Consider the following 25,901-nt stretch of genomic DNA (forward strand, 5'->3'; position numbering starts at 1 on the left):
ACCTAGCCCATTGGGGCTAGGGAAGAGAGAAAGAGAGAGAAGGGACTGGCTGGTCTGAGGTGCAGGGAGGCATATGGACTCCCAAGCCTATGGCTGGTATCCATTGACCTAGCCCATGCGGGCTAGGAATAAGCTGACCAGAACCCAACCGAATGAAGAGAGAGAGATGTTTGACACCATGAGCTGGCATGAGCTGGCATAGATTGCTGCAATTTGATGGCTTGCTCTGGACTGGACTGGACTTATGAATAAAGATGCTCAAAGTTCCAAACTGGTGCAGAAGATTCTTCAAACCAAGGAAAGCGATTGTCTCCTCAGAGTAATGGTTTGATAGGGACAGGCAATTTAGAAATTGGCTATGTAAAATGGGGGGAGATTAAGGCAAGAAGTGGCTGGATTACATGCTTTCGTGAGTGTGCTTACACTCAAAATGAGGGAAACAAGGGAGAATCCCCACTTAATAGATTCCTCTTTTCCTGATAGGTCCGGGGAAGAGAGGGTGGGGGAAGATACTAATAGGACTATACGATTCAGTTGTGAGTGTTGTTAACAGGGTTAATCGTGATTGTAAACTGTAATGGTAGAGGCCGTATCTGTGAAAGAGTGGACTAAGGGGGAGGCACTGCTGGGCTGGAATACAGTGGCTGAACCCGAAGTTCCTTAAATGTTTTGCTATGCTGATACCTCATAAGACTCAGAGTAAGGGTACAGCTTCTCTCAGCTAAATTTTATCAGAGGCCAGAGAGGGTGAAGCCAAGACAACTTTTGGATAGCTTGACCAGATCAGACGGATACCTGCAGCAGACCTGAATGGCTGGTACCTGAGTCACCTCATCCTGAGGACTCTTTTCCCTATTAAAGAACTAATTTTTAATGACTTTTTTAGACTGGTAAAATGATTGGAGGGGGAAGTTATCCTCCAAGTATGAAAGAACCATGGCTAGAAAAGCTAGGGGGTGGTCTGTGGTGGGATGAATTGCTTTTATCTAGCCTTTCTCACTGTGGTCTTGTGACTCCTACAAAATGATTGGTTGGGACTATGCACATAAGGTGCTTGTCACCCACTAAGGGGATTGGACAGCTTGCTGATAATGTAAACAAGGTGCATGGAACCCTACAGGGGTGGGACCATGCAAATAAGGTAAATGGAACCCTAATGACGGATTGGTTTGTTTTGCCATCCTGCTAGATTTAAAGGAAGACATGGGGAGAGGGAAGAGCTGTAACACGGGAAACATCGCAAGATGGCTAAGATGGAGCATGCCAGCAGGGCCCAGCAGCAGAGGGTGAGAAGAAGCTGTCCTGATAGAGGAACTGCGTCCTGAGTTGTCCGTCTTACTTCCAAGTTGATCCCAATACCGAGTTGTACCGTGTTACTTCCCTAATAAACCACTTAACTGTAAGTACAGTTTGGGAGTTCTGTGAGATGCTGCAGTGAATTACTGAACTCAAATATGGGAAGGACAGTAATGAGGGGAGGGAGAGTAGTCGGTCTTTGAGATGAAGGACTGGTACCACAGTTTGGAAAAATTGGAAATTTGGGACATCTTCCACCTCTGCCTCATAGGAACCAGCTTTGTGCTGTTCCTTGTAACAGAAATTATTCACTTACATGCACAATGTAAGGAAATGCTGCCCAGTCCTGTACCATCCCCATGATCAGTTTAGATTGGTCTGTTGTGACTCAAAGGGTTTTCACTGGCTGATTTTCAGAACTAGATGGCAAGGTCTTCCTTCCCAGTCAATCTTAGTCTGGAAGCTCCAGTGAAATCTGTTCAGCATTAGAGCAACACACAAGCCTCCACTGATGGCTGGGTGGTAGCTGCACGTGAGGTGCACTGGCTGGGAATTGAACCCAGGTGTTTTGCCTGGCTCCACACATCTGTCAGTTTGTCATACTGTGGTGGCTTGTGTGTTGCTGTGATGCTGGAAGCTATGCCACCAGTATTTAACATACCAGTAGAGTAACCCATGGTGGACAGGTTTCAGCAGAGCTTACAGGCTGAGACAGACCAGGAAGAAGGACCTAGTGAATAAACTGGCCAGTGAAAACCTTATGAATAGCAGCGGAACATTCTCTGGTATAGTGCCAGAAGATGAATCCCCAGGTTGGAAGGCACTCAAAACACAACTGGGGAAGAGCTGCCTCCTCAAAGTAGAGATGACCTTAATGATGTGGATAGAGTCAAATTTTCGGGACCTTCATTTGCTGATGTGGCACAACTCAAAATGAAAAGAAATACCTGCAAACATCCATCAATAATTGAAACATGGAATGTATGAAGTATGAGTCTAGGAAAATTGGAAGTCAAAAATGAAACGGAATGCATAAAGATCCATACCCTAGGCATTAGTGAGCTGAAATGGACTGGTGTCTTGGTTATCTAGAGCTGCTATAACAGAAATACCACATGTGGATGGCTTTAACAAAGAGAAATGTATTCTCTTACAGTCTAGTAGGCTACAAGTCCAAATTCAGGATGTCAGCTCCAGGGGAAGGCTTTCTCTCTCTTTCGGCTCTGGAGGAAGGTCCCCTTCTCATCAATCTTCTCCTGGACTAGAAGCTTCTCCGTGTAGGAACCCCAGGTCCAAAGGACACACTCTGTTCCTGGTGCTTCTTTCCTGGTGGCATGAGGTCCCCCCTCTCTGCTTGCTTCCCTTTTTTTTTTTATCTATTGTAAGATAAAAGATGGCACAGGCGACATCACAGGGAAACTCCCTTTATATTGGATCAGGGATGTGACCTTAGTAAGGGTGTTACAGTCCCACCCTAATCCTCTTTAACACAAAGTTACAATCACAAAACATAGGACAACCACACAATACTGGGGATCATGGCCTAACCAAGCTGACACATATTTTGGGGGGACACAATTCAATTCATAACAACTGGTATTGGCCATTTTGAATCAGACAGTCATATGGTCTACCACGCCGGGAATGACAAATTGAAGAGCAATGGCATTGATTTCATTGTCCAAAAGATCATTTTAAGATCTAACCTGAAGTACAACACTGTCAGTGATAGGATAATACCCATATGCTTACAAGGAAGACCAGTTAATACGACTATTATTCAAATTTACGCACCAACCAGTAAAGTCAAAGATGAGGAAATTGAAGATTTTTACCAACTTCTGCAGTCTGAAATTTATCAAACATGCAATCAAGGTGCATTGATAATTACTGGTGATTGGAATGCGAAGATTGGCAGCAAAGAAAAAGGATCAGTAGTTGGAAAATACACCCTTGGTGATGGAAAGCACACTGGAGAGGGCATGATAGAATTTTGCAAGACTAATGACTTCCTCGTTGCAAATACCTTTTTCAACAACATAAGCAGCAACTATATAGACAAATGGACCTGACTGGATGGAAAACATAGAAATCAAATCGACTACATTTATGGAAAGACACAGTGAAGAAGCTCAATATCATCAGTCAGAACAAGGCCAGTGGCTGACTGCGGAATAGACCATCAGTTGTTCACATGCAAGTTCAAGTTGAAGCTGAAGAAAATCAGAGCAAGTCCACGAGAGCCAAAATATGACCTTGAGTAGATCCCATCTGAATCTAGAGATCATAACAATAAGAGATTTGACACATTGAACACTAATGATCGAAGACCAGACAAGTTGTGGAATGACATCAAGAACATCAGACACGAAGAATGTAAAAAGTTTCACCGTTCAACCAAAGATTAGACAGGCCCATAAAACAAAATGAGACTAAATGGGCACACCAGCCCAGGGGCAAGGATTAGACGCAGGAGGGGAAAGGAAAGCTGGTAATGGGGAACCCAAGCTTGAGAAGGGGAGAGTGTTAACATGTTGTGAGGTTGGTAACCAATGTCACAAAACAATATGTGTATTAATTGTTTAATAAGAAACAAATTTCCTCTGTAAATCTTCATCTAAAGTACAATTTAAAAAAAGAAAGAAAGCAAAAGGTCACTAAAAAAACAGGAAAGAAAGAAAAGACCAAAATGGATGTCAGAAGAGACTTTGAAACTTGCTCTTGAACACACAGTAGCTAAAGGGAAGGGAAGAAATACTGAAGTAAAAGCTGAACAGAAGATTTCAAAGGGCAGCTTGAGAAGACAAAGTAAAGTATTATAACGGAATGTGCAAAGACCAGGAGATAGAAAACCAAAAGGGAAGAACATGCTCGGTATTTCTCAAGCGGAATGAACTGACGAAGAAATTCAAGCCTTGAGTTGCAATACTGAAGGATTCCACGGGGAAAATATTGAACAAAGCAGAAAGCATCAAAAGAAGAAGATGGAAGGACTACAGAGTCACTGTACCAAAAAGAATTGGTCGATGTTGAACCATTTCAGGAAGTAGCATATGATCAAGAACCAATGGTACTGAAGGAAGAAGTCCAAGCTACACTGAAGACTCTGACGAAAAACAAGGCTCCAGGAATTTATGGAGTAATAGTTGAGATGTTTCGACAAACTGATGCCGTGCTGGAGGTGCTCACTCATCTATGTCAAGAAACTTGAAGACGGCTTCCTGGCCAACCTACTGAAAGAGATCCATATTTGTACCCATTCCAAATAAAGGTAACCCAAATGCAGAAATTATGGAACAATATCATTAATATCACACACAAGCAAAATTTTGCTGAAGATCATTCAAAAGTAGTTGCAGCAGTACATTGACAGAAGTTCAATATGTCCAGAAGTCCAAGCTAGATTCAGAAGAGGATGTAGAACAAGTGATATCATTTCTGATATCAGATGAATCAAGGCTGAAAGCAGAGAATACCATAAAGATGTTTACCTGTGTTTTATGGGCTATGCAAAGGCATTCAACTGTGTGGATCATAACAAATTATGGATAGGCTTGGGAAGAATGGGAATTCCAGAACAATTGTGTACATGAGAAACCTGTACATAGATCAACAGGCAGTCATTTGAACAGAAAGGGGGGATACTGCGTGGTTTAAAGTCAAAAAAGTTGTGGGTCAGGGTTGTATCCTGTCATCATACTCATTCAATCTGTATTCTGAGCAAATAATCCAAGAAACTGGACTATATAAAGAAGAAAGTGGCATCAGGATTGGAGGAAGACTTATTAACAACCTGCAATATGCATATGACACAACCTCGTTTGCTGTAAGTGAAAAGGACTTGAAGCACTTATTGATGAAGATCAGTGACCACAGCCTTCAGTAGGGGTTGCACTTCAACATAAAGAAAACAATAAGCTCTCACAACTGGACCAATAAGCAACATCATGATAAATGGAGAAAAGATTGAAGTTGTCAAGGATTTCATTTTACTTGGACCCACAACCAATGCCCATGGAAGCAACAGTCAAGAAATCAAAGGATGTATTGTAAAAGGCAAATCTGCTGCAAAAGATCTCTTCAAAGTGTTAAAAAGCAAGGATGTCACTTTGAAGGCTAAGGTGTGCCTGACCCAAGCCGTGGTGTTTTCAATTGCCTCATATGCACGGGAAGGCTGGACAATGAATAAAGAAGACCAAAGAATTGACACCTTTGAATTATGGTGTTGGCAAAGAATACTGAATATACCATGAATTGCCGAAAGAGCGAAGAAATCTGTCTTGGAAGAAGTACACCCAGAATGCTCATAGAAGCAAGAATGGCAAGACTTCGTCTCATACACATACTTTGGACATATTATCAGGAGGTACCAGTCCCTGGGGAAGGACATCAAGCTTGGTAAAGTAAAGGGTATTGAAAAAGAGGAAGGCCTTCAATGAGATGGATTGACACCGTGGCTGCAACAATGGTCTCAATCATCATAACGATTGTGAGGTCGGTGCAGGAGCAGGCCGTGTTTCATTCTGTTGTGTACAGGGTCGCAATGAGTCAGAAGCGACTGAATGGCACCTAACAACTTTTGCCTGGAAGGCAAAAGTTCTACCACTGAACCACCAATGCCTCAGATATATTACCCTAAGACCCGGCAATCCATTCCTGTTATGTACCCAAAAGAACTATTACAAAGTGGATGCCTAAAGGCATGTTCAATAATGTTCACAGCAGATTTATGCATAATAGTCAAAAACTGAAAACAACCCAAATGCCCACCAAGAGGTGAATGGACAGATAAATTGTGGTATATGCACACAATGGAATACTATTCAGCAAACGACATGATACAACATAGATGAATCTCACAGATAAAATGTTAAGCAAAAAAAAAAAAAGACTCAAATATATATATATGATTCCATTTATATGAAGTTCTAGAAAAAACAAATTAGTCAATGATGCTAGAAGTCGGGATACTGTTGACTCAAGGGATGGAGCGCTGATATGAGGGGCCCTAGGGAACCACGCAAGAGTGTCTGTATCTTTTTTGGGGTGGCAATCACATGTGTGAACATCAAGCTGAACCCTTAATTAGAAAAATATTAAACGTAGTTTACAGACACATGATTGAGTGCGAAGCTGTGCGTGAGAACTACGGGCGGCTAGTCACGGCACCTTTCGAAAAAGAAGTCTGGGCCTGAGGGTCCTGTGTGTCCTCAAGTAAGTCCCCGCCCCGCTTGGGACTCAGTTTCCCCATTTGTGAAGTGCACCCAGGAATTCCAAGCCCTCTTCCTGCACTTCTGCCTGTGGCATCTCACTCCATCCCGAACAAGGCTTCTCCGGGTAATCTCCCCCAGCAGATCCAGCTGCGCATGAGGGGGGCTCCGCAGTTCCACTCGCACCACGGCCCCAGCTGTGTCTGACATTACTCAATGTCTTTTTGTTGCCCTGGGCCGCTCTTTCCTCACCTGCAAAGGGACGGTGTATAGGATTTTAACGCAGTGAGTACGTACGGAGGGTTTTCTGTGTACCAGGCCTTGACTATGCATGGCTGCGCTCACAGCAAGTGCTTTATAAATGGTGGCTATCGTGGCGATAATTACAATGCCACTACAGGTGAAGGGGTTCGGGTGGGGCCACAAAGTTCCTGTGGGCCAAGCGCAGGAGAGAGAGCTGCCGGCGCCCGGAGGCGCACGGGGCGCCCTCGAGGGGTGGCACGGCCCCTTTAAGAGCCGGGTGGAACATATCAAAACAGAGGTCCGCTCGCTGACTGGCCGCGCGCCGCACGTGACCGCACAGCTGATTTCCTGGCCCCAGGATTTTCTTTTTCTTTATTTTTTTGTTGTTGTTGCTGCCGCCGCCGCCGCCGCCGAGTGTCAGTTTCTGCGCCGTCGCCTGAGGTCTCTGCGCCTCCGCCACAGGCCGCCTCACCCCCGCGCCGAGCGCCCGGCCCCGGGTCCGAGGGCGCCCGGCGCGCACTGATGGCTCACTCGACGGCAGCGGGGCCGCCGGGCGCCCTGGAACAAGGCTGCCCCATCCGCGTGGAGCACGACCGCCGGCGCCGCCAGTTCACCGTCCGGCTCAACGGTAACGCGGCCCGGCCCGCCCCCCGCCTTTTGTCTGCAGCCCAGCGGGCACTGCCGAGACTGCCCTCTAGCTGGAGCGCCCGCGCCGCCGCCTCGCGGCCCCTGGCTTCCGCCTCTCGGGACCCCGGCCCCCGGGTCCCCGGGTCCCCGGGTCCCCGGCTCCCCGGCCCCCGCCTCCCGGATCCCGGAACCCCGAGCCTTGGTTCCCGGTCCTCCGGATGCCCGGACCTCGACCCTCAATCCGCGGTCCGCCGGACCCCCGGGTCCCTGGATCCCCGCCCCCTGGACCCCGGACCCTGACCCTCGATCTGGGGGAGAGGCGCTGCAGTGTGTCCCGCGCCGCCACCGGCTGTTTCTGTGCCGGAAGCTGCACTTGGAGGTTAGGTGGGGCGCGTCCGACTCGCGCGCTGCTGGAGGAGAGGACTTCCCGGGAGAGGTGCCTTATGCGGAGCATCAGAGCCGAGGGGGCAGCCAGGTCTGCGCGCAGCAGATTGAGGTGCCGGCCGGGCGAGCAGTGTCCCCAGGGTCGAAAGAGGAGGCGCAGAGGCAGTCTCTTGTCACCATCCCCCTGCCTTAGAGCCTCTGGGAACCCGCACCTGCTCAGGCCCGACTGTTTTCGGGTGTTTGGCCCCCGGCGAGGGCTGCTGTTTGAGATCTTGGAGAGTGGGTCAACTGTGACCTGCCCCTTCCCGCCTCTTGCCAGCTGTTAGATCGCTTCTTGCTGTTCTTGGGAACTTTATCTTTCCTACACCGAGGAGATTGGAGAGTCCCCTGGGTGGACCTAGGGCTGATGAAGAGGGGCTTCTGCCCCTGACAGGATGTTTAGGAGATGATGGCTCTGAGACTTTGGCCAGATCTCTGTCTGTGTACTTCAGTTTCTAAATCTCTAAAATGGGAATAACACTAGTGCATACATGTTGGCTGGTTGTAAAGGACGAACTGCAGAAAGAAGAGCAAAGTTTCAGAACATTGCTCTGAGTGGGCCACAAACAGGGACTGACCATTATTTTTAAAGCCAGAGCCAGGGCGAGTTCTCTTTCCTGCAGAGAAAGGTCTCACCACTCCCTAGCCCACACCCCCCTTCCTCCTAGAAGGGGGAGGTGCTAAATAGAATTATGAAATTGAGGAGCACCCACTCGCTGTGTCTCACCATCCCACCCTCTGTGTTGATAACTTCTCTGCCCTCTCAGCCAGGCCTCCTGCAGGAGGGTCAAGCAGGAAGGGCCCTTGAAGCCACTGCGCCCATCTCAGAGGAGATGGGGGCCCCCCAAGGGAAAGGCTCCTGAGTCGTGGAGTGGAATGGTGCAGAGCTGGGACAGGTCTGGCTGTGAGCTGGGCTTGCCCCAGCCCACACTGCATTTCTCAGACCCGCATAGGGCGGTGCTGGTTGTCAGGCCAGGCCCTGCCACATCCACTGCCTCATGGATGCTCTGTCACAACATCTCTGTGATGTGACATTGTCACCCAGCATTACAGATGAGTAAACTGAGGCTCAGGCTGCACAGGCTTGCTCAGAAGGAAGTGGCTTGCTCAGCATCACGTGGTGCTGGAACTGGAATTGAGACCTGGCTGGACTGATCCCACAGCACATGTTCTTTCCAAATGGGAGCAAGTTCTCTGTTGCTGTGGATGCCAGCCCCAGCCTGGCCTTCCAGGATACTTAATACACTGCCTCGTTGATGGGCTGAAGCTGTGTGGCATGTCAGCCTCCTTTCTGAGGTTTGTTTGGGGCCTCAAGAGGCAGAACGAAAAAGGAAACACTGAGGGTTTTTTTCCTTTCTCTTCCAAGTAGGTCCAGCCAAAGCACAGCTCACCAGAGATGACCACCACCTGGCCAGGCATGCTAGCCTCATCTTAGCTTCCCCTGTCCCAGGTCCAGCCTCTGGTGGCTACCTACAAACATCAGCTCTGGGTAGAGAGGCAAGGGATGAAGTGGAAGTGGAGCTGGCAGCTACCTTCCAGGTCCCCTGGGCAGGGTCTGTGTGCCCACTTGGGCCTTCTCCAGGGCAACCAGGCCAGGCTGGGTCTGAGTGAGTCTCTAGGGGTAGGGGAGGGGCCTACCCACTGGGATGGGCCCACCTATGGTCTGATCACCCCCCGCCATGCCCTTAGCTGGGCAGCTGCCAGACAAGTCCTTGAGGCTGGCAACTCATTGCCGTATGCCTGCAGAGAGATGTGAGTGCCAAGGCTTCACGGCCAGGCTCCCTGGGCTCCAGGTTGGCAGGGCAGATGTGTGCCCAGGTCCACCTCAGCCAGAGTTAGGCTGAGGAGCTTCCAGCAAGCTCTGGTTCCAGGTGTTAGAGGTGTGTTTATTAAGTACATGCTGTTTTTCAGGGCTAGTATACTTGGAATCACTTACGTATTCTCATGCGTTGCTGGGCAGGGTGAGGGAAAGCTGATCCTCCCATTTTACAAATGGGTAAAATGAGGCAAAAAGCGGTGAAGTGGCTTGCCCAGCTCTTACACCTCAAAGGTGGAAGCCTGGGATTCACCCCAGATACTTACTGGGCACCTGCTGCACATGAAGCGCTTTCTAGGTGCCGGGGACCCAGCCATGCTCAAGACAGGCAAAGCCCGACTGGGAGAGAGTGTTGAGGAAGGGGTTGCTACTTAGAATCAGGTATCCAGGAAGGCCCCTTGGGAAGGTGGCCTTTTAGTACAGGCGTGAAGGAGGCAAGAAGGGAGCCGCTGCAGAGAGCAGCAGGAGCAAAGGCCCTGTGGCGTCTGGTGTGCGTTCAGAGAAGCAGGGAGGCCGAGGGGCTGAAGTGGAGGGGTGAGAGAGGAGGGTGGCAGAAGAGGAGATTAGAGAAGTAGTGGGGCAAGCAGGGGAGGTGCAAGGGCCTTGGAAACCGGACACAGCAGGGCAGTGAGAGTGGGGGTAGGGAGAAATGACTGAGTTCTGGACAGATGTTCAAGGAATTTGCTGACACAGGGCCTCAGAGAAGGAGCTCAGGCTTGTCTGGTCCCCACATCCAGTCTCTTAAACACTAGCTTGTGTTATCACCATTTTAGAGATGAGGAAATTGAGTCACAGAGCCAGGTAGTAGCTAAGCCAGAATCTAGCCCCTAGGGCTCCATCTGAGGGCCTCATTATCTGGAGGCTGGAGGAAGTCGGGAGAGGCCTCCACCCCCGAGCAGCTCCTCCTTGACCTGCCTTGTCCTCCTCAGCCAGGGTGTGTGCCCCACTTCCTACAGGAAGAGGTGAAACAGGGACCTGGGTTTTGGCTTTAGCTCTGCCTTAGTTTTCTCATCTGAACAATGAGCATTTTGGTCTGCAACCTTCCTTGGGTGACTGGTGGAGCAGAACCTTTTCTGAACCAGCCTGCTTTTGCCTTCTCTGTGACTGCCTTCCTGGTCATTTCCTGGTGCCTGTTTATCCAAGGTTCAATCTGCCTGGGGCTGGGGAGAGTGGAGGGCCTTGGTCTGGGGAGACCTAGGGAAGGGCCCCCCATTCTGAGATCTGGATCTGATTCTCAGGGCCCCAGGAGGGAGATGGTTGTCGTGACTGTCTCAAGGATAGATGAGACCCTTGGACCCCAGAGGCCAGCTGGCAGAGCAAGGACTCAGACACAGGGCCTGTCAGCCTTAAGCCAGTTCATTTGGTACCTGCCGTCATCACTCCCCGGGCTACAAGTACTGCTTCCCCCAGATAAGGGCCTGGCACTGGAGCCAGGGTGCGCCCAGGTGGCCTTGCCCTTGCACCTAGAGCCAAGATAACAGTACCCACAGGCCCAGCCACCCTCTGCCCAGGGCGCCAGAGTGGCTAACAGTGAGGCTGCCTGTATCTGCTCTCGAGGGATGGCAGCCACCTGGGGCAGGGGGTGGGGACCTTTCTGGGGAAGGAGGTGACATTTGGGCTCCCCTCAGATAATGAGCTGATCCTTCTTGGGGGCAGAGAAGCAGCAAGAGGCCAATGGGGCTGGAACAAAGGCCCAAAGTAGGTGCAGAGGCTGGGGTCTGATGCCTGCTTTCATAGGACCTGTCTCTCGGGGACCTGGGGGGAGGCTCAGAAGAAGGGAGGCCCTGAGGCGGCTGTGGCACCCGTGAGGCAGGCAACCAGAGTAGGTGGTAGCTGTTTAGCTGGCCGTGCTCAGATTTGTGGCCACAGCCCTGCTGGTAGGTGTGAGAGAGGAAGAAGACAAGGACAGTCCAAGGTTTGGGCTTGAGCCCCTGAGGTTGGCTATTTTCAGGGGTCTGCAGGAGTTTGGCATTGGCCATGAGGAGGGAAAGTGCCTTGTAAGCTGTGCAGCAGGCATGAGCGACTATTGCTGATGACCCGTGAGGGCCCTCCAGCAGTGAAGTCCCAGGCACAGGCCAGAGGCACAAGGTTGGCAATTAAGTATCAGGTGCCCCCCACCCAGTGGGGTGCATCTTTCTCTCACGAGCAGCCCCACACTTGCCCTTGTGACCCCGGATGCCCTCTGGTCCTCTTCCGGCCACAAACCCTCCTCGCTGAGCTCAGCCCTGTCACCCACCACCTCCAAGCTGTATGACCTGGCTTCTCTGAGCCTCAGTCTCCCGGTGGGGTTATCGTGCAGATTGAGCTATGAGCGTGTGGAGAGAGCTGGGCCTGGGCCTGGCGTGGGCCTGGCGTTCGCTACAGCCGGCTGGTCCTGTTGCCTCCTGGGAGTCCTGGGCCTGAGAGAGCAGGCCATGCCAGGCGGGGCATGGCCAGAAGCCTGCCTTGACCCGTGCCCCCCCCCCCGTCCCGCAGCGTGTGCTGGACAGAGAGGGACGAGCGTGTGTTTGTGCAACAGATGTTTCACGTCTGTCTGCTCTGGGCCAGGCATTCACAGTAACCAAGCGCATGGGACCCCCAGGGGTCGGCAGGGAGGCAGAGAGTCCATGACAGCCCAATGGGCACTCCAGGAATATTAATTGTGGGGTAAATGAATGAATGCCTGAACGAACAGAGGAACACAAGCAAATGTGCTGGGGTTTGAGGCCCTGCTTTGCAGAGGTGGATGATGGAATGAAATTTGAAACCTTTTCAGTGACAGTCTTGCAAAGCCCTGCCTGACCCAGCCCCTGACCCTCTGACTTGGTTTCCTCCTCAGCCCCTCACACACTCGGGTCCAACCACCTTGTCCTCGGAAGGCTACGTCAGGGCTTTGCACTTGCTGTTCCCTCTACTGAGAATGCCCTTCCCCCAGATAGCCTTTTGGTTCCTCACCTCTTTCAGATCTTTGCCCAAGAGAGGCCTCTGTCCACCCTCTTAAAGTTGCACCTCTTCCCGTGCCCTTCCCTGCTCTATTGCATTGACTTGGCCCTTGTCCCCTCTAATATCACCTTACCTGTCTATCTCCCCGCTGAAGTGGGACCTCCCCGAGGAAGGGCTTTTTGTCAGTTTTGTTCGCTGCTTCACCCCAGCACCTGAAACTCGATGAGCTTCTGGATAACTGAGTGGCCAGGAGAGGTGGGCAGCTCCCTCGGTGACCAGGTCAGCCCTGAAATAACCTCCTGCTCTTAGCTTGCCTGTCCTGGGTGAGCTGAATTAACCCTGACAGGTGGCAGTAACTGAGATCCGAGAGCCCAGCACCAGGCAGCACAGCCAGGGCAGTGGGCACAGGCATGTGATGCTGCAGACGGGCCATGTGAGGACATGCCAGGGGCTGGGGGCTACCCTCAGCTGGGCCTGGGGGCAAATAGGAACCCTGCCTGGCCAAAAAGGGGGGCAGGGCACTGCAGGCAGAAGGGCTGGCTCAGGCAAAGGCCTGGAGGCCAGAGTGCGAGTTATGGAGCAGAAGGGATGAACTTGGCTCAGGACCTGGAGCGTAGACTTGGCCTTTGACTTCAGATGGGTCAGTGCCCCTCCTTTGCATCTCAGTTTCCCCATCTAGGGGTGGGGAGGTGAATGGCAGCCTCCATCCTGGAGCTTTAGGGAGAGTCAACAGAAACAACCTGGACCAGAAAGCTGTGTAACTGGGGTTGGACTCTGTTCCAGTGTCTGACTTGCCGTGGGACCCTGGGTGGGTCACTGTATATCTCAGCTGGTGGCTCTTACCGCCGTGACACCTAGCATAGGCTGGGAGCCCAGGCTGCATCGAAGACTGGATTATCTGTGGTGCTTTAACTTTAAAACACAGGAAAAGCAAGTTACTTTTACGAATTAGACATGTGACATTGACATGTCTTTTAGAGCCAGTGAATTGTGTGTTCCAACCTCAGGGCCTTTGCACAGGCTGTGCCCTCTGCTATGTATCCCCAACCCTGCCCTCTGCTATGTATCCCCAACCCTTCCCTCTGCTGCTTCCTGTTCATGTGCACAGCTCAGAGGCATTCTCTTTGGAGGGGCCTCCCCTGGCTCTCCTTGGCCAAACAGCCCTGTCCCCTCCTCCTCTGTAACACCATAGCAATAGCGCTGGACCTTGTCTGACTTCAGGGAGAATAAGAATCAGCATCAGCCCAAAGCTGATTCTTAGGAGGTGGAGATCAGACACACCTCCTCTCTCCGAACTTTTTACCAATTCTGACACTAGCCATCCTCCCAGCAGCACTCTCTAGAGAACTTCTCTGCTGAGTTCAGTAATGTATTGCAGTGGCCACACATAGCACACAGACCGTACTCAGTTATATGGTTTATTAGGGAGGTAACATGGATCAGGATTAATTGAGTAACTGGAACGGGATCAATGTCAGGAAGCACAGGGGCAAGGTCTGGAATGCTCCCCCAAAGTGAAGAGCACATCCCTTCCTTCTTTAGTGCAGGACAGTCACTCTCTCCCCTCCCCTTCCCCCTCCTGTGCAGGCCTCCTCTAGGCCCCCCGAGGACAGGCTCCCCCCAGCCCTCTGAGAATAGGACTCCCCTTGTCCCCTTCAGGACAGGCTCCTCTATAGCCCCCTGAGAACAGGCTCCTCCCAGCCCCCTGGGGACAGGCTCCCCTCGCCCCCCAAGAATACGACTCCCCTTGTCCCCTTCAGGACAGGCTCCCCTCGGCCCCCTGAGGACACGACTCCCCTTGGCCCCTTCAGGACAGGCTCCCCTTGGCTTCCTGAGGATAGGACTCCTCTCATCCTCATGAGGACAGGCTCCCTCGGCCCCCTCAGGACAGTCCTTCTCTTGGCCCCTCCCTGCTCAGGCAAGTGTTACAGCTCTTTTAGTTCCCCTGACAAGTGCTTGGAGGCACCCCACTGTGCCAGCAAGCCTCTTGCTGAAGGCGCTAGGCTTTCTTGCTCTGTGGGTTGGTAAGCCCACTGTAGCCACTTCACTCAGTGGGCCAGGAAGCCTACCATGTTGTCTCGCTCCAGTCTCCTGGTTCCGCTACTGCCGCTCCAGTGTTACAGCTTTCTTGTCTCCTGGGTCTAGGAGATTCTCAGCGTAGGTACCCCAGGTCCTAAGGATGTGCTCCGCTCCAGCCTCTTCTTGATGACAGTGAGGTCCCCCTCAACCCCTGTGGAATGGGTGTTTATATAGGCAAGTGGGCCAATCCTATTGGGTGGATTTTGTGCACCCTATTTGCGTAATAACTGACCAGTCCCCCTCTCTGGACTAAACTGGCCAGTCCCCTCACTCCATATATTTGCATAGTAACTGATATTTTCTGCTGGCAGGAACTGGCTTCTTCCCTGGGCAAAAGTTAGAAGCTTCTCCAAAGGGCGAGGGCAACTGTAACAGCTCCTCAGGGCCCAGGGGAAAATCTCCCAAGCGGTTTTCTTTTACTCTCTTCACAGAACAAAGGCAAAAGGTCACATAAAGAAACTCATCTCACCACACCCTGACTCACTCCACTTCAGCCACCGGGCTTCCTTGCTGTTCCCCAAACATACCAGGCACACCCCTGCCTCAGAGCCTTTGCACTGGCTGTTGCCTCTGCCTAGAACACTGTCCCCTCAGTTATCCCGTGACTGACTCCCTCTCCTCCTTTAGGTCTCCGTCCCCAAACCCCTTTCTCATGAGGCTTCTCCTGCCCAGCACTCACCACAGCCCCTCCCTGCGTGCTTTTCTCTGTAGCACTCCTCACCCCTGATGTGCTACACAGTCCTTGGCTTCTCTTGGTTACTGTCCGTCTCCACTTCTAGGACGTCAGCTTCACGAAGGCAGGGGTCTTGTCTGGCTTGTTCCCTGCTGTATTCCCAGAATCACAAACAACGCTTAGAGCTTGTTAGATAACTGGTTGATTGAATGAGGAACAAAAACTGTGGTTGAACAAACCAGTTCCTTTTCAACAGGAGGAGTCTGGGGGATGGGCCAGTAAGCCCCCATCACAGGCCTCTCTGCCCACGCAGACCCGGGAGGTGTGAACACCGGTGTCCAGGGGACCGCAGCCCGCTGACTGCATCTCTGCCAGGGCCCGACAGTGGTCCTCATGTCTTTCCTGGCCCTGGCTCTCTTGTCTTTTTGTGCTCTGGTGTAGTTGAGGGTTTGTCCAGCCCTACTGTGTGTCCAGCACTGGGCCCTGGGACCTTCTGGAGGGGGCTCAGGTAGGGACTCAGAGAGCTGGGCCGTGGAAGGGGTGGAGGGGCCTTGGGATGCTAATACCAATGATGATAAGGAAGGCTTCCATGGTGCTGGTCTGATCTGTTGTTGTTGGGTGCCGTCAAGTCGATTTTTGATTCATAGTGACCCCAGGTTACAGAGTAGAGCTGCCCCGTACGGTTTTCTAGGCAGTAGTCTTTACAGAAGCAGATCACCTGGTCTTTTCTCCTGTGGAGCTGCTGGTGGGTTACCACCAACCTTTTGGTTACAGTAGAACGCTTAACTGTTGCACCCCCAGGGCTTCTTTGGTACTTTCTAAAAAAAGGTACCAATAATTCTTTCCTCCTGTGTGGGAACCCCGGTTCAATTCCTAGCTAGTGCACCTCGTGGGCAGCCACCACCCGTCTGTCAGTGGAGGCTTGCATGTTGCTGTGATGCTGAACAGGTTTCAGTGGAGCTTCCAGACTAAGACAGACTAGGAAGAAAGGCCTGGCAATCTACTCCTGAAAATCAGCCAGTGAAAACCCTATGGATCACAATGATCTGATCTGCAACCTATCATGAGGATGGTGCAGGACCAGGCCGCATTTTGTCCCATTGTGTATGGGGTCGCCACGAGTCGGGGCCAACTCCATAGCAGCTGACAACAACTACCATTCTAAGCATGTTACAGAGATGAACTCATTTAATCCTCCAAATAGCCCTTTAAGAAATGCTATAAATTATATCTGTGCTCGATGTTATAAATTATACACCTGCTGAGACGCAGGGAGATTGCATGAATGGCCCAAGGTTACTGAGGACTCATCTCCAACAGCCTGGCTCCAAATGCCAGTCCCTCTCAACTTCCACCCCTAGCTTCCACTGCTGAGTCCACAGAGGCCAGGAATCGGGTCAGCTGGGCCTGTGTAGGGTCTGAGCCCAGGCTGACCTGCCGAGCCCTGCCTGCCTCCCCGGGTTCCTGTGCCCCTGGAATCTCCATGCCTCACCCTGTTTCCTCTGCTCTCAGGGTGTCACGACAGGGCTGTCCTGCTCTATGAGTACGTTGGCAAGCGGACCGTGGACCTACAGCACACGGAAGTCCCTGATGCCTACCGTGGGCGAGGCATCGCCAAGCACCTCGCCAAGGTAGGGCAGCCTGGGGGTGGGGGTGGTGCAGGGTGGGAAAAGTTGGGGGGCAGCACCCAGGGCTGCGTAGGGGGAGGGGAGAGGCAGCATGAGGGCAGGATGCAAGGGAGGGTGACTAGTGGGGGTTCAGGGGCAGAGCTGGAGGTGAGGTGGTGCTGACCAGATCTAGCCTGGGTCTTGGCCATAGCCCAGACTCAAGTGTCCACATCTCAGCTTGGGATGGGCGTTTGTCAGTCAGTGTCACCTTCTCAGCTTCTCCCGGGCTGGGGCAGCCGCTCTGCCAGCTAGGAGGTGCTGCCCTCCCAGCCACCCCCAGGCACAGGGCAAGGGCCAGCCGGCTGTGACTGCTCCTTTGCAGCTGGAACCTCTGCCTCCTGCCCTGCCCTGTGGTGGCCACTAATGTGTGGCCTCATCACCTGTGTGTCAAGTGTTTCACAGATGCCTGACGTCCTCTCTCCACCCTCGCCGCCCCTGCGCCTGGCATATAGTAGGTTCTCAGTAAATTCCTGAGTGATCGCGTGAGTGAGCTGAATGAACAGTTCACCAGCTTGTCCCCCTCCTAGCCCCCCAGGGCAGCTCATTCCCCAAAGCACTTCAACAAGGGCTACTGGGGAGTAGGTTTGGGGCTAATGAAGAGCAAAGAAAGGTTTTAACTTCCCTGATGGAGCTGCTACAATAGGTTCCATGTATGGGTTGCCCAAGGGTTCTTTCTCTGCCTGCTCTCTCCCACTCCCAGGGGAATGAGGCCTCCTTTCCTGCCCTTGTTTATTTGGGTGCCGGCCAGGGCGGGCTGGGCTCATGGAGCCTTTGCCTATCTAGGGCAGAAATGTTCTCTCCAAGTGGCATCTGTCCTCTCTCCCTCTGTACTGACAATTCTGTGAGCTATGTCTGCAGGGACTACCCCACGTCGCAGATTTGGAAACTGAGGCTCACGGAGGGTTCATGCCCTGGGCAGAATGGGGAGGTCGAGGGAGCCTGGGCAGGCACCTGCCTCCCTCACCCAGGGAGCCTGCTTGGCCCCCTGCCCAGTGGCCCCCCCTAGGGGATAAGGGCATGCCCCCTTGGACCCCAGCCCAGCCCAGTGCTGGACCTCCAACAGGTGCCCTCAGGGCTTTGCTTTCTTTATCTGCAAAATGGGGAGATAGGTTGGTGAGGCTAGGGTAGCGGCCAGTGGTCTGGCTGATAAAGCCTGTGACCAGGAGATGGAGGAGGGCAGGCCTTGGAGGCTGTAGAACTGGAGAGACTGGCTAAGGCATGAGATGGGTAGCGGGGCCACCACCAGCACATGGTAGGTGCTCAGTGGAGGCCACCTGCTGGCCCCACCCAGGCCGCCTCCACTGCATTTCAGCAAATATTAAGACGTATACAGAGTACAAGGCATCCTGCAAAGCAAGGCAAGGCAAGGCAAGGCGAGGGAGGTGAAGACAACTCAGATTTATCCCTCGCTCTTAGGGCTCATGAGCTTGTTGTAGAGAAGTGGACAAAAGGACGATAGCCACAGACCAAAGTGCATAAATGCCCCTCCCCGCCCCCCACCAACGCCATCCCACCACAGACATTGACTTTGGAAGGCTGCCACAATGTGATCTTGTGGGGTACAGGGAAGCCCTAGAGGGCTATGGAAGCCTTTAGGCGACCCCTGGAGGCTTCTAGGAAGTGGCATCAAAGGAGCAGGAGTTGAAGGATGGGTTGAAAAAGAAGAGGGGCCTGTTGGTGCCAAGGCCCTGAGACTAGGGGAGGGTAGGGCGTGCTGGGAAGCACAGAAGCTGGGGTGGGGGCTGTAGAGCAGAAAGGAGCGCTGGTCTGGCTCTGGTCCCTCTAATGGCTGCTGTGGGCCTTCCGTGCTGCCCTCCCAAAGACATATGCTTTACCCACAACCACGTCCCCTCCGCACATGGTCTCTCAGCAATCCTGAGTTGACAATCCTGGCTCACCTTCTTTCTGGCTGTGTGGTCTTGGGCAGCTTGCCAAACTGCTCTGTGCCTCAGTTTCCCCAACTAAACTGGGAAATAATGGTGTTCACATGTCCAAGACCTCCTCAAGGGTTTGGCCAGGGTCCTGTGGGCAGTTCCAAGGGCTGGGGCAGACAGAGCAGGGACAGAGTGGCAACCCCCTTTCAGTCAGTAGGTGTGTGGCAGCCCGAATGGCCGTGCACTGCACTCTGGGCTCAGCTCGACAGCACTGATGCTCTTTCCTCTCCACCGGCTCCCAGGCTGCGCTGGACTTTGTGGTGGAGGAGGACCTGAAGGCCCATCTCACGTGCTGGTACATCCAGAAGTATGTCAAGGAGAACCCCCTGCCGCAGTACCTGGAGCGTGTGCAACCGTAACCCCGGCCCCCCAGGCGGGAGTGCTCTGTTCTGGACCTTTTCATTCGGCCTTTGCCCGGCCATCTGTGTGCTCTCAGGAAACCTCGGCCCTGCCGGGACCAGACTCAGTTATTTTTGTAAGGACACCTCTCTGTGGCCCCATCTCCAGACCCCTGGCAGCGTCCCTTTGTTTTTGAAGGAGGCCCAGGATGGTGGGAAGAGGACATTCTTCCTGCCTCCGTCCTCATCCCCTCCTGGGCTGGTCCTCACAACCCCCATGCCCTCCCTTCCCAAGAGAAGGGCTGGCAGAGGGTGCCGGTGGCTGGGGAGCTGGTTGCTGTGCAGAAGGGGGAGGCCGGGCAGCAGCAGCCCCAGCAGCACGTGCTCTGCAGAGACCAGCAGCTCCTCAGGAGGCTGCTCCAGCCTGCTCATGCCTGTGATGGGCAAGCAGGTGAGGACCTGGGGCCAGGATAGTGCATGAACAGGGACGTATCTGCAGCAGTCTGGGGGTCCCACCTGCTGGTCCCTGCTCTGGGCTTTCCAGAGGGGCAAGGGGCAGATCCTGTCATCAGCAGGAAAGCTGATTTGGGACCCCTGCTGCCACCTCCCTTCTGCAGATGAGGAGAGTGTTCCCTGAGGCCAGAGGAGCAATAAGAAATCTTGTGTGCCAACTGCCAGGGGTGGTAGTGCCAAGCCTTGGCTGCCACCAGGGCAACACCTTCTCTTTCTTCTACTTTTCTGCCCTGGTGTGGGGGCGGGGCCAAGGGCAAGCGATGGCCTGCCTGAGAGAGAGAAGGGGTGACTGAGCGCTGGCCTAGGCCCAACTGTGCACACTCACCTGAGGCACACGATGCGCACACATATACACATACATATGCACATGCATACACATGCACACATGTACACACGCACACGCATACACATGTACATATGCACAGGATCTTAAGAGTGGTGATGCCTCCGGCCACGGGGCCGAGGGCAGGGAGCAGGTGGATGCTGCCCTCCCCTCAGTGCCCCGTTCCCTTCTTTTGTCTGTCAGCTCTGCAGGAAGCCAAGGCCTCCAGTCCCCACGCCCTGCTTCCCCTGCACTCCCCCCCAGTTGTCCCTCTTATGCCAGGAGCCAAGCCCCAGGGCTACCATCTGGGTGTAGCCAGAGTGGCTACAGGCCCTCTTGGCAGGGATGCCCACTTGCTAGTCACTGACCTTTGCAGCCACATGGGTGGGCTTCCTTAGGATGTTTCAGAGCTGGGAGTGAGGGAGACAAACCATTTTCAAATACATGCCCCGCCACACAAGAGGCAGTCACGTGTCTGCCGAGGGATTCCCCTTGCTGCTGCCAGACATCTGCCGGGGGCACTGTGGTGGGGCACATCCTGGTGCCTGTGAGTCCAGGGTCCCACCCCGGATCGGCCCCTGTGTGCAGCCTGGCCGACCACTGGAGCACACTTGGCCTTTCTGTGGGATTCCTTTTGGGGGCAGCAGGCACCCCTCTGGTTCAGGGTCCTGACCTCCCATCCCTCACTCTCCATGACCATCAGATCCATTCCTGCTCCCCTGTAGAACTGGAGAAGGACCCTGGAGCCTGAGTCCCTTGTGTGCTGAGATGTCGGTCTGTGGTTAGTCCCTGGGGGATGCCCCCCACCAGGCCACAACTCGATGGTGCAGCAGGGGTAGAACCAGGAGCCCCCCACCATTCCACCCTCCTTAGTGCCAACGCAGGTTCCATGGTGACTTCTCCCTCTGTCTGACCTCCCCTCCTCCCCACAACTTTGGTAGTGAGGCTCCCTCCTCTCCTTCCCTGCACTGCGCTCAGAGGGGCCACCACCCTGCACTGTGCACAGTGCCTTGCCACCCGCTGCAGGGACACTGTGGCCTGCTTGCCTAAGTGGGTCCCTGGAGAGCCCTGTGCCCTGTGACAGACTCTCCTGCTAGGCCTTCAGGAATCCCTGGAGGGGGCTAAGGGTCAGGCCCTTCCCCTTCCCATCACCCTCCTTGGAAGCCCCTACCTGAACCTAGCACCGAGAGGAGTGAGCAGAGATGCCCGGCCTCCAGGAAGAATTAGTTAGAAGAAGTGGGTTCAGTGCCTGTGTCCCCTCCAAGGTTGAGGGGTCCCATTCCCGGCACCATTTAGGGAAAGGAGGGCTGAAGCAGGAGTGGACCCACAGCCAGCCCAGGTCTGGGTCTTCTCCCTCCCTTGCTGTCACAGGCAGCTGGGCCTGGGCCCCCTTCTGGTCCTTCTCTGGGACCCCTCTCCATGCACACATCCTTCCCAGGATCCAGGACAGATTCTGCCATGAAGATGTCTCCCCTCAGAAGGTCAGTGAGCTCACGCTCGTCCCGCGTCCCCCCAATGTGGCCTGCTGGGGGCATCAACACTAGGAAGCCCACACGGCCTCTCCAGGGCAGCCCACAGATCCGTAAGGGAGGCCCAGAGGGCAAGGGCAGGCACTGGGGAGCAGAGGAACCTGGGGGCGCCAGTGGGGAATGGGTTCCAGCCTGACCCTTGGATTCTTCACCGTGTTCTACCAGGAGATAGTTCACCATGCCCAACTGGGCACACACACGACACACTTAGTATTTGAACTGGGAGCTGGGCTGGAGCAGCCTCCAGGCCCGGTTCAGGGGCTGCCTCCCCTGCTGGCAAGCCATGTCTCCAGCATAGCCTGTGTTGGCATCAGTAGCTGTGTCTCCCCGGTCAGGGGTGCTGTGTCCATGCAGACCCTGCCTTGGAGCCCCCAGCCCACCCTCATTGGTGCTGACCCCATTGTCCTCCATCCCTGCATCTTGTGTGTCCTGACCTCACCTGCAGAAGGCAGGTCCTGTGGGGTCATGCCGAGTGTCTAGGGGCAGAGGGATGCTGGTGGGGCAGAGGGTCCCAGGCCAAGCTCTCTGCTCTGCAGCCATTCTCAGCCATCCTCTCTCTTGCCAAACTGTGATCTGTAGGTTTCTCTTTTTGCCTGGTCACAATAGGTGGTCACTCATGTGCCTTTCTGACTCAGGACCTGTTATAGATGATACTGGGCCACGGCTGGTCTCTGGACCTGTTCCCTTTTATTACTTTTTAGCTCATGGACATCCTAGATGAAGTATATGTCAACAAGGTGTGGCCTTGTCTGCCCAGCTTGGCACTGCTGCTCCTGAGAGAGGGAGGGGCTGCCATCCTCATCCTCTCATCAACCCTGAGATTGGCCCCACTTTTACCGAGGGGGAAACCGAGGAACAGAGAGGTAAAATAGCCCACCGGGGTGTAGGAAAGGAAGGGAGAAGGCGGGGTCAGAAGGTGTTTCCCATTCTTCTGTCCCTGGGGTGTCAGTTCCATGGTAGTTAATCATCAGCACAACCCGGAGTGGTAGAAATAGACCTATTTTCCAGATAAGGAGAGCACAGCCCTAAGAGCAACAGGGCCTGGCTAAGGTCTCAGGGCAAGGAGGCAGTGGAGTCAGGACCCTGATCCCCAAGGAGGATGATGTTGGTATCCATGCCCCATCCGCATCCCTTCCTTCCCATCTGGCGGGCCCCCACACCATGGTCTCCAGTGCCACCCAGTCTCCTGAGAGAAGGGTACAGTCGTGCTCCTAGGAGGCGGCTCCCCCTTCCCCTTCATGGCTGCTTTGTGGGACTTATATTCCTGTCCACCCTCAAAAGTTCTTAAGTTGGGACTCCTGGCTCAGTGGCGTGAGGAGGGCTCTGGCTCGTGTTAGAATGTGCTGGCAAATGCGTCCAAAATGTGCGCAGTGGCAGACCTCCAAACACACAGGGCAGGACTGAGTTAAGCACCATGCTGGGGCCACTAATCTGCTTGGGCTGCCCCAGGAGGGCAATGACACCTGAGTTGAAATTTTTCCCTCGTAGAGCTTCCACTCGGGATTAAAAAAAAAAACCCGTTGCTGTTGAGTCTGTTCCAACTCACTGCAACCCTATAGAACAGAGTAGATCCGCCCCATAGGGTTTCCAAGGAGCAGCTGGTGGATTTGAACTGCTGACCTTTTAGTTAACAGCCAAGCTGTTAACCACTGTGCCACCAGGGCTTCTACTCAGGGGGTACATGCCCAGACAAATGGGGAAGAGATGGGCAGTACAATCGCGGGCCCCTTCACGATCTTACCCATCTTCCTCCCCACAGTAATTCCATGAGATAACGTGGTTAGGCCTGTTTTACAGACCAGGAGACTGAGGCCAGAGAATAGCCTGAGGTCTGTCAACTTAGAAGGAGGTAGAACCAGAATTCAAACCCAGCCCATATCCTCTCTTTGTGTGATGATGTGAGGTTATATGTCCACTGTAGGTAACAGGTGGCCTTCGAGAGGAATAAACAGATAAAAATCAACAACCTCCCTGCTCGTTTGGAAGACTGCAGTAGGGCTCCGTTTCAAGTTACACCGCCCATAGATAATCAAGAGTGGCTGGCTTGCGTGGAGAAGATTAAAAGCTGGGATCATAAGCAGGAATATTTACAGTGCACCCGACTCTCTATACTCACACACTTCCCTCCCCAGTTCATGAGTCTGATTTTCAAGTCTGTCCATATGTCCCCTCTGCTATTCTCAGGGTCCAAGTCCTTCCAATCAGCATCCTAACTTTCACATAAGAGATCCGGCGAGGCTGTGAATTCAATTTGTAACTGCAACCTGCAGGGTCAAACCTATGTTATCAGTTTTATCAATCTTATGGCTGCAAGATATTAAAAAGATTCTTTTTCTGGCTCTCAAATATGCTCTCTGGTTTTGTCTTCATGCCTTCATCTGAGTTTAAAGCCCCGAGTTACACTTTCTTTCTCTTCTCTAGCGCTGGCAGGAGCAGCCAGCCCAACCCCAGAGCCTCTAGTTACCAATGGCGTTACAACAATCAAGTGCAGAAACCACTGGTCTCCCAAGCTTCGCCTGCAAGAGGCACTTCACCCCACCCGGTGATCTTTTAAGTAATAATTTGCTATTGAACTTTGCTGTGAACTTGCAGGGCACCGTTTTTCCTGGGCAATGAGGTCATTACTGTGCTCCAGCTCAATCAGATCAGTCAGATAATCTGGATTTCCAGGTTTCAGGGACTATTTCCTGGGAGGTCATTTCTGCTGCCAAGATCACTATTAGTGTAGTCAGGAAAACATACTCAGTATTTCAAACAGAGGGAATTTAATACAGGGGATTGGTTACTGTAACTCAGGATTCTCCACAGAAACAACCAACAGGATGTGTGTATGTGTGTACACGTGTGTGTGTGTGTGTGTGTGTGTGTGTGTGGAGAGAGATTTTTTCTCTAAATTTTGTTCTTGTTGAGAATATACACAGCAAAACACACCAATTCAAGTTCCAACATGTACAGTTCAGTGACATTGATTACATTTGAGTTGTACAACCATTCTCGCCCTCCTTTTCTGAGTTGTTCTTCCTTCATTAATATAAACTCTCTGCCTCCTAAGGTTACTGTCTAATCTTTCAAGTTGCTGTTGTCAACTTGATTGCATACAGTTTTAAAAAGAGCATATGGTTAAGGCAGACCTTTTTTACTATTACGCTAAACTATATTGGGTTTTTTCGAAACTATTGTTGGGTTTTAAGATGACTTCAGGGGATATTTTTGGTTTAAGGATTAAAGATAATCTCAGGACAACAGTTTCAGGGGTTCGTCTACCCTCCATGGCTCCAGAAAGTCTAGAGTCCATGAGAATTTGAAACTCTGTTCTGCATTTTCCCCCTTTTGATCAGAATTCTTCTACAGAATCTTTGATCAAAATGTTCAGTAATGGTCGCTGAGCACCAGCCAGTTCTTCTGGTCTCATGGCAAAGGAGGTAGTTGTTCATGGAGCCAATTAGCCACACATTCCATTTGCTCCTCCTATCCCTGACTCTCCTTCTGTTGCACCAGGTGAATAGAGGCCAATTATTGTGCCTTGGATGCTCGCTTGCCAGCTTTTAAGACCCCAGGCACTATGCAATGAACTAGGAAGTAGAACAGATGCACGACATATTATTAAAAAAAAAAAAAAAACAACTAATTGGGATATCCCATGAAACCATGACCTTAAACTCCAAACCAAGGAACCAAATCGCATGAAGCATTTGGTTGTACATGGTGACGCAGTGGTTAAGAGCTTGGCTGCTAGTCAAAAGGTCAGCAGTTTGAATCTACCAGCTGCTCCTTGGAAACCCTACGGGGGCAGTTCCACTCTGTCCTGTACGGTTGCTATAAGTCAGAATCGACTTGACGGCAACGGGTTTGTTTTTCTGGTTTTTAAACAGCCTCCACAAAAAAAACCCCAGCTGTTACTTTTTGGGGAGGGGGGTCACTATTGTATACTATCTATGACATGACTTTTGCCAATCAACTTTTTACAGGTGTACAACTTATTGACAGCAATTATAATAATCAGCTGGCAACCTTACCCTTAATCAATGCAATTTTCCCATCACCATTAGCCCTCCCCGTCACCCTCCTTTCCATCCCTGGTAACCACCAATAAACTTTGGTCTCTATACGTTTGCCTTTTCTTGCCTTTTTATGTATGTGAGGTCATATAATATATGTCCTTTTGTGAGCTGATTTTGCTCAGCATAATGTCTTCCAGCTCCATCCATACTGTAGCATGTGTGAAGATTTCATTTCTACTGCCAGCTGAGAATTCCACAGTATGTATGTATGTACCACATTTTGTTTATCCATTTGTCTGTTGATGGGC

The 25,901-nt window shown here is 52.4% G+C and overlaps 1 protein-coding gene across 6 annotated transcripts; it reads left to right on the top strand.

Annotated features, from left to right (window-relative positions):
• The first annotated feature begins 7,118 nt into the window (after positions 1–7,118).
• On the top strand, positions 7,119–25,162 carry NATD1 (N-acetyltransferase domain containing 1). 6 transcript variants are annotated; one of them, XM_049874787.1, is made up of 4 exons: positions 7,119–7,377; positions 16,802–16,920; positions 22,294–22,455; positions 23,514–25,162. In XM_049874787.1, the coding sequence occupies exons 1-4, from the start codon at positions 7,272–7,274 to the stop codon at positions 23,538–23,540; spliced, it is 414 nt and encodes a 137-aa protein (XP_049730744.1). In that variant the 5' UTR covers positions 7,119–7,271; the 3' UTR covers positions 23,541–25,162. The 6 variants fall into 6 exon arrangements, 4 of the variants coding, with proteins under 4 accessions (XP_049730744.1, XP_049730747.1, XP_049730746.1 ...); XM_049874790.1 differs by lacking the exon at positions 22,294–22,455 and adding an exon at positions 19,133–19,197 and having other exon boundaries at positions 7,121–7,377; XM_049874789.1 differs by adding an exon at positions 19,133–19,197 and having other exon boundaries at positions 7,121–7,377; positions 22,294–24,825.
• The last annotated feature ends 739 nt before the right edge of the window (positions 25,163–25,901 follow it).

Source organism: Elephas maximus, chromosome 2 (assembly GCF_024166365.1).
Source record: "Elephas maximus indicus isolate mEleMax1 chromosome 2, mEleMax1 primary haplotype, whole genome shotgun sequence".
Lineage (NCBI taxonomy): Eukaryota > Metazoa > Chordata > Mammalia > Proboscidea > Elephantidae > Elephas > Elephas maximus.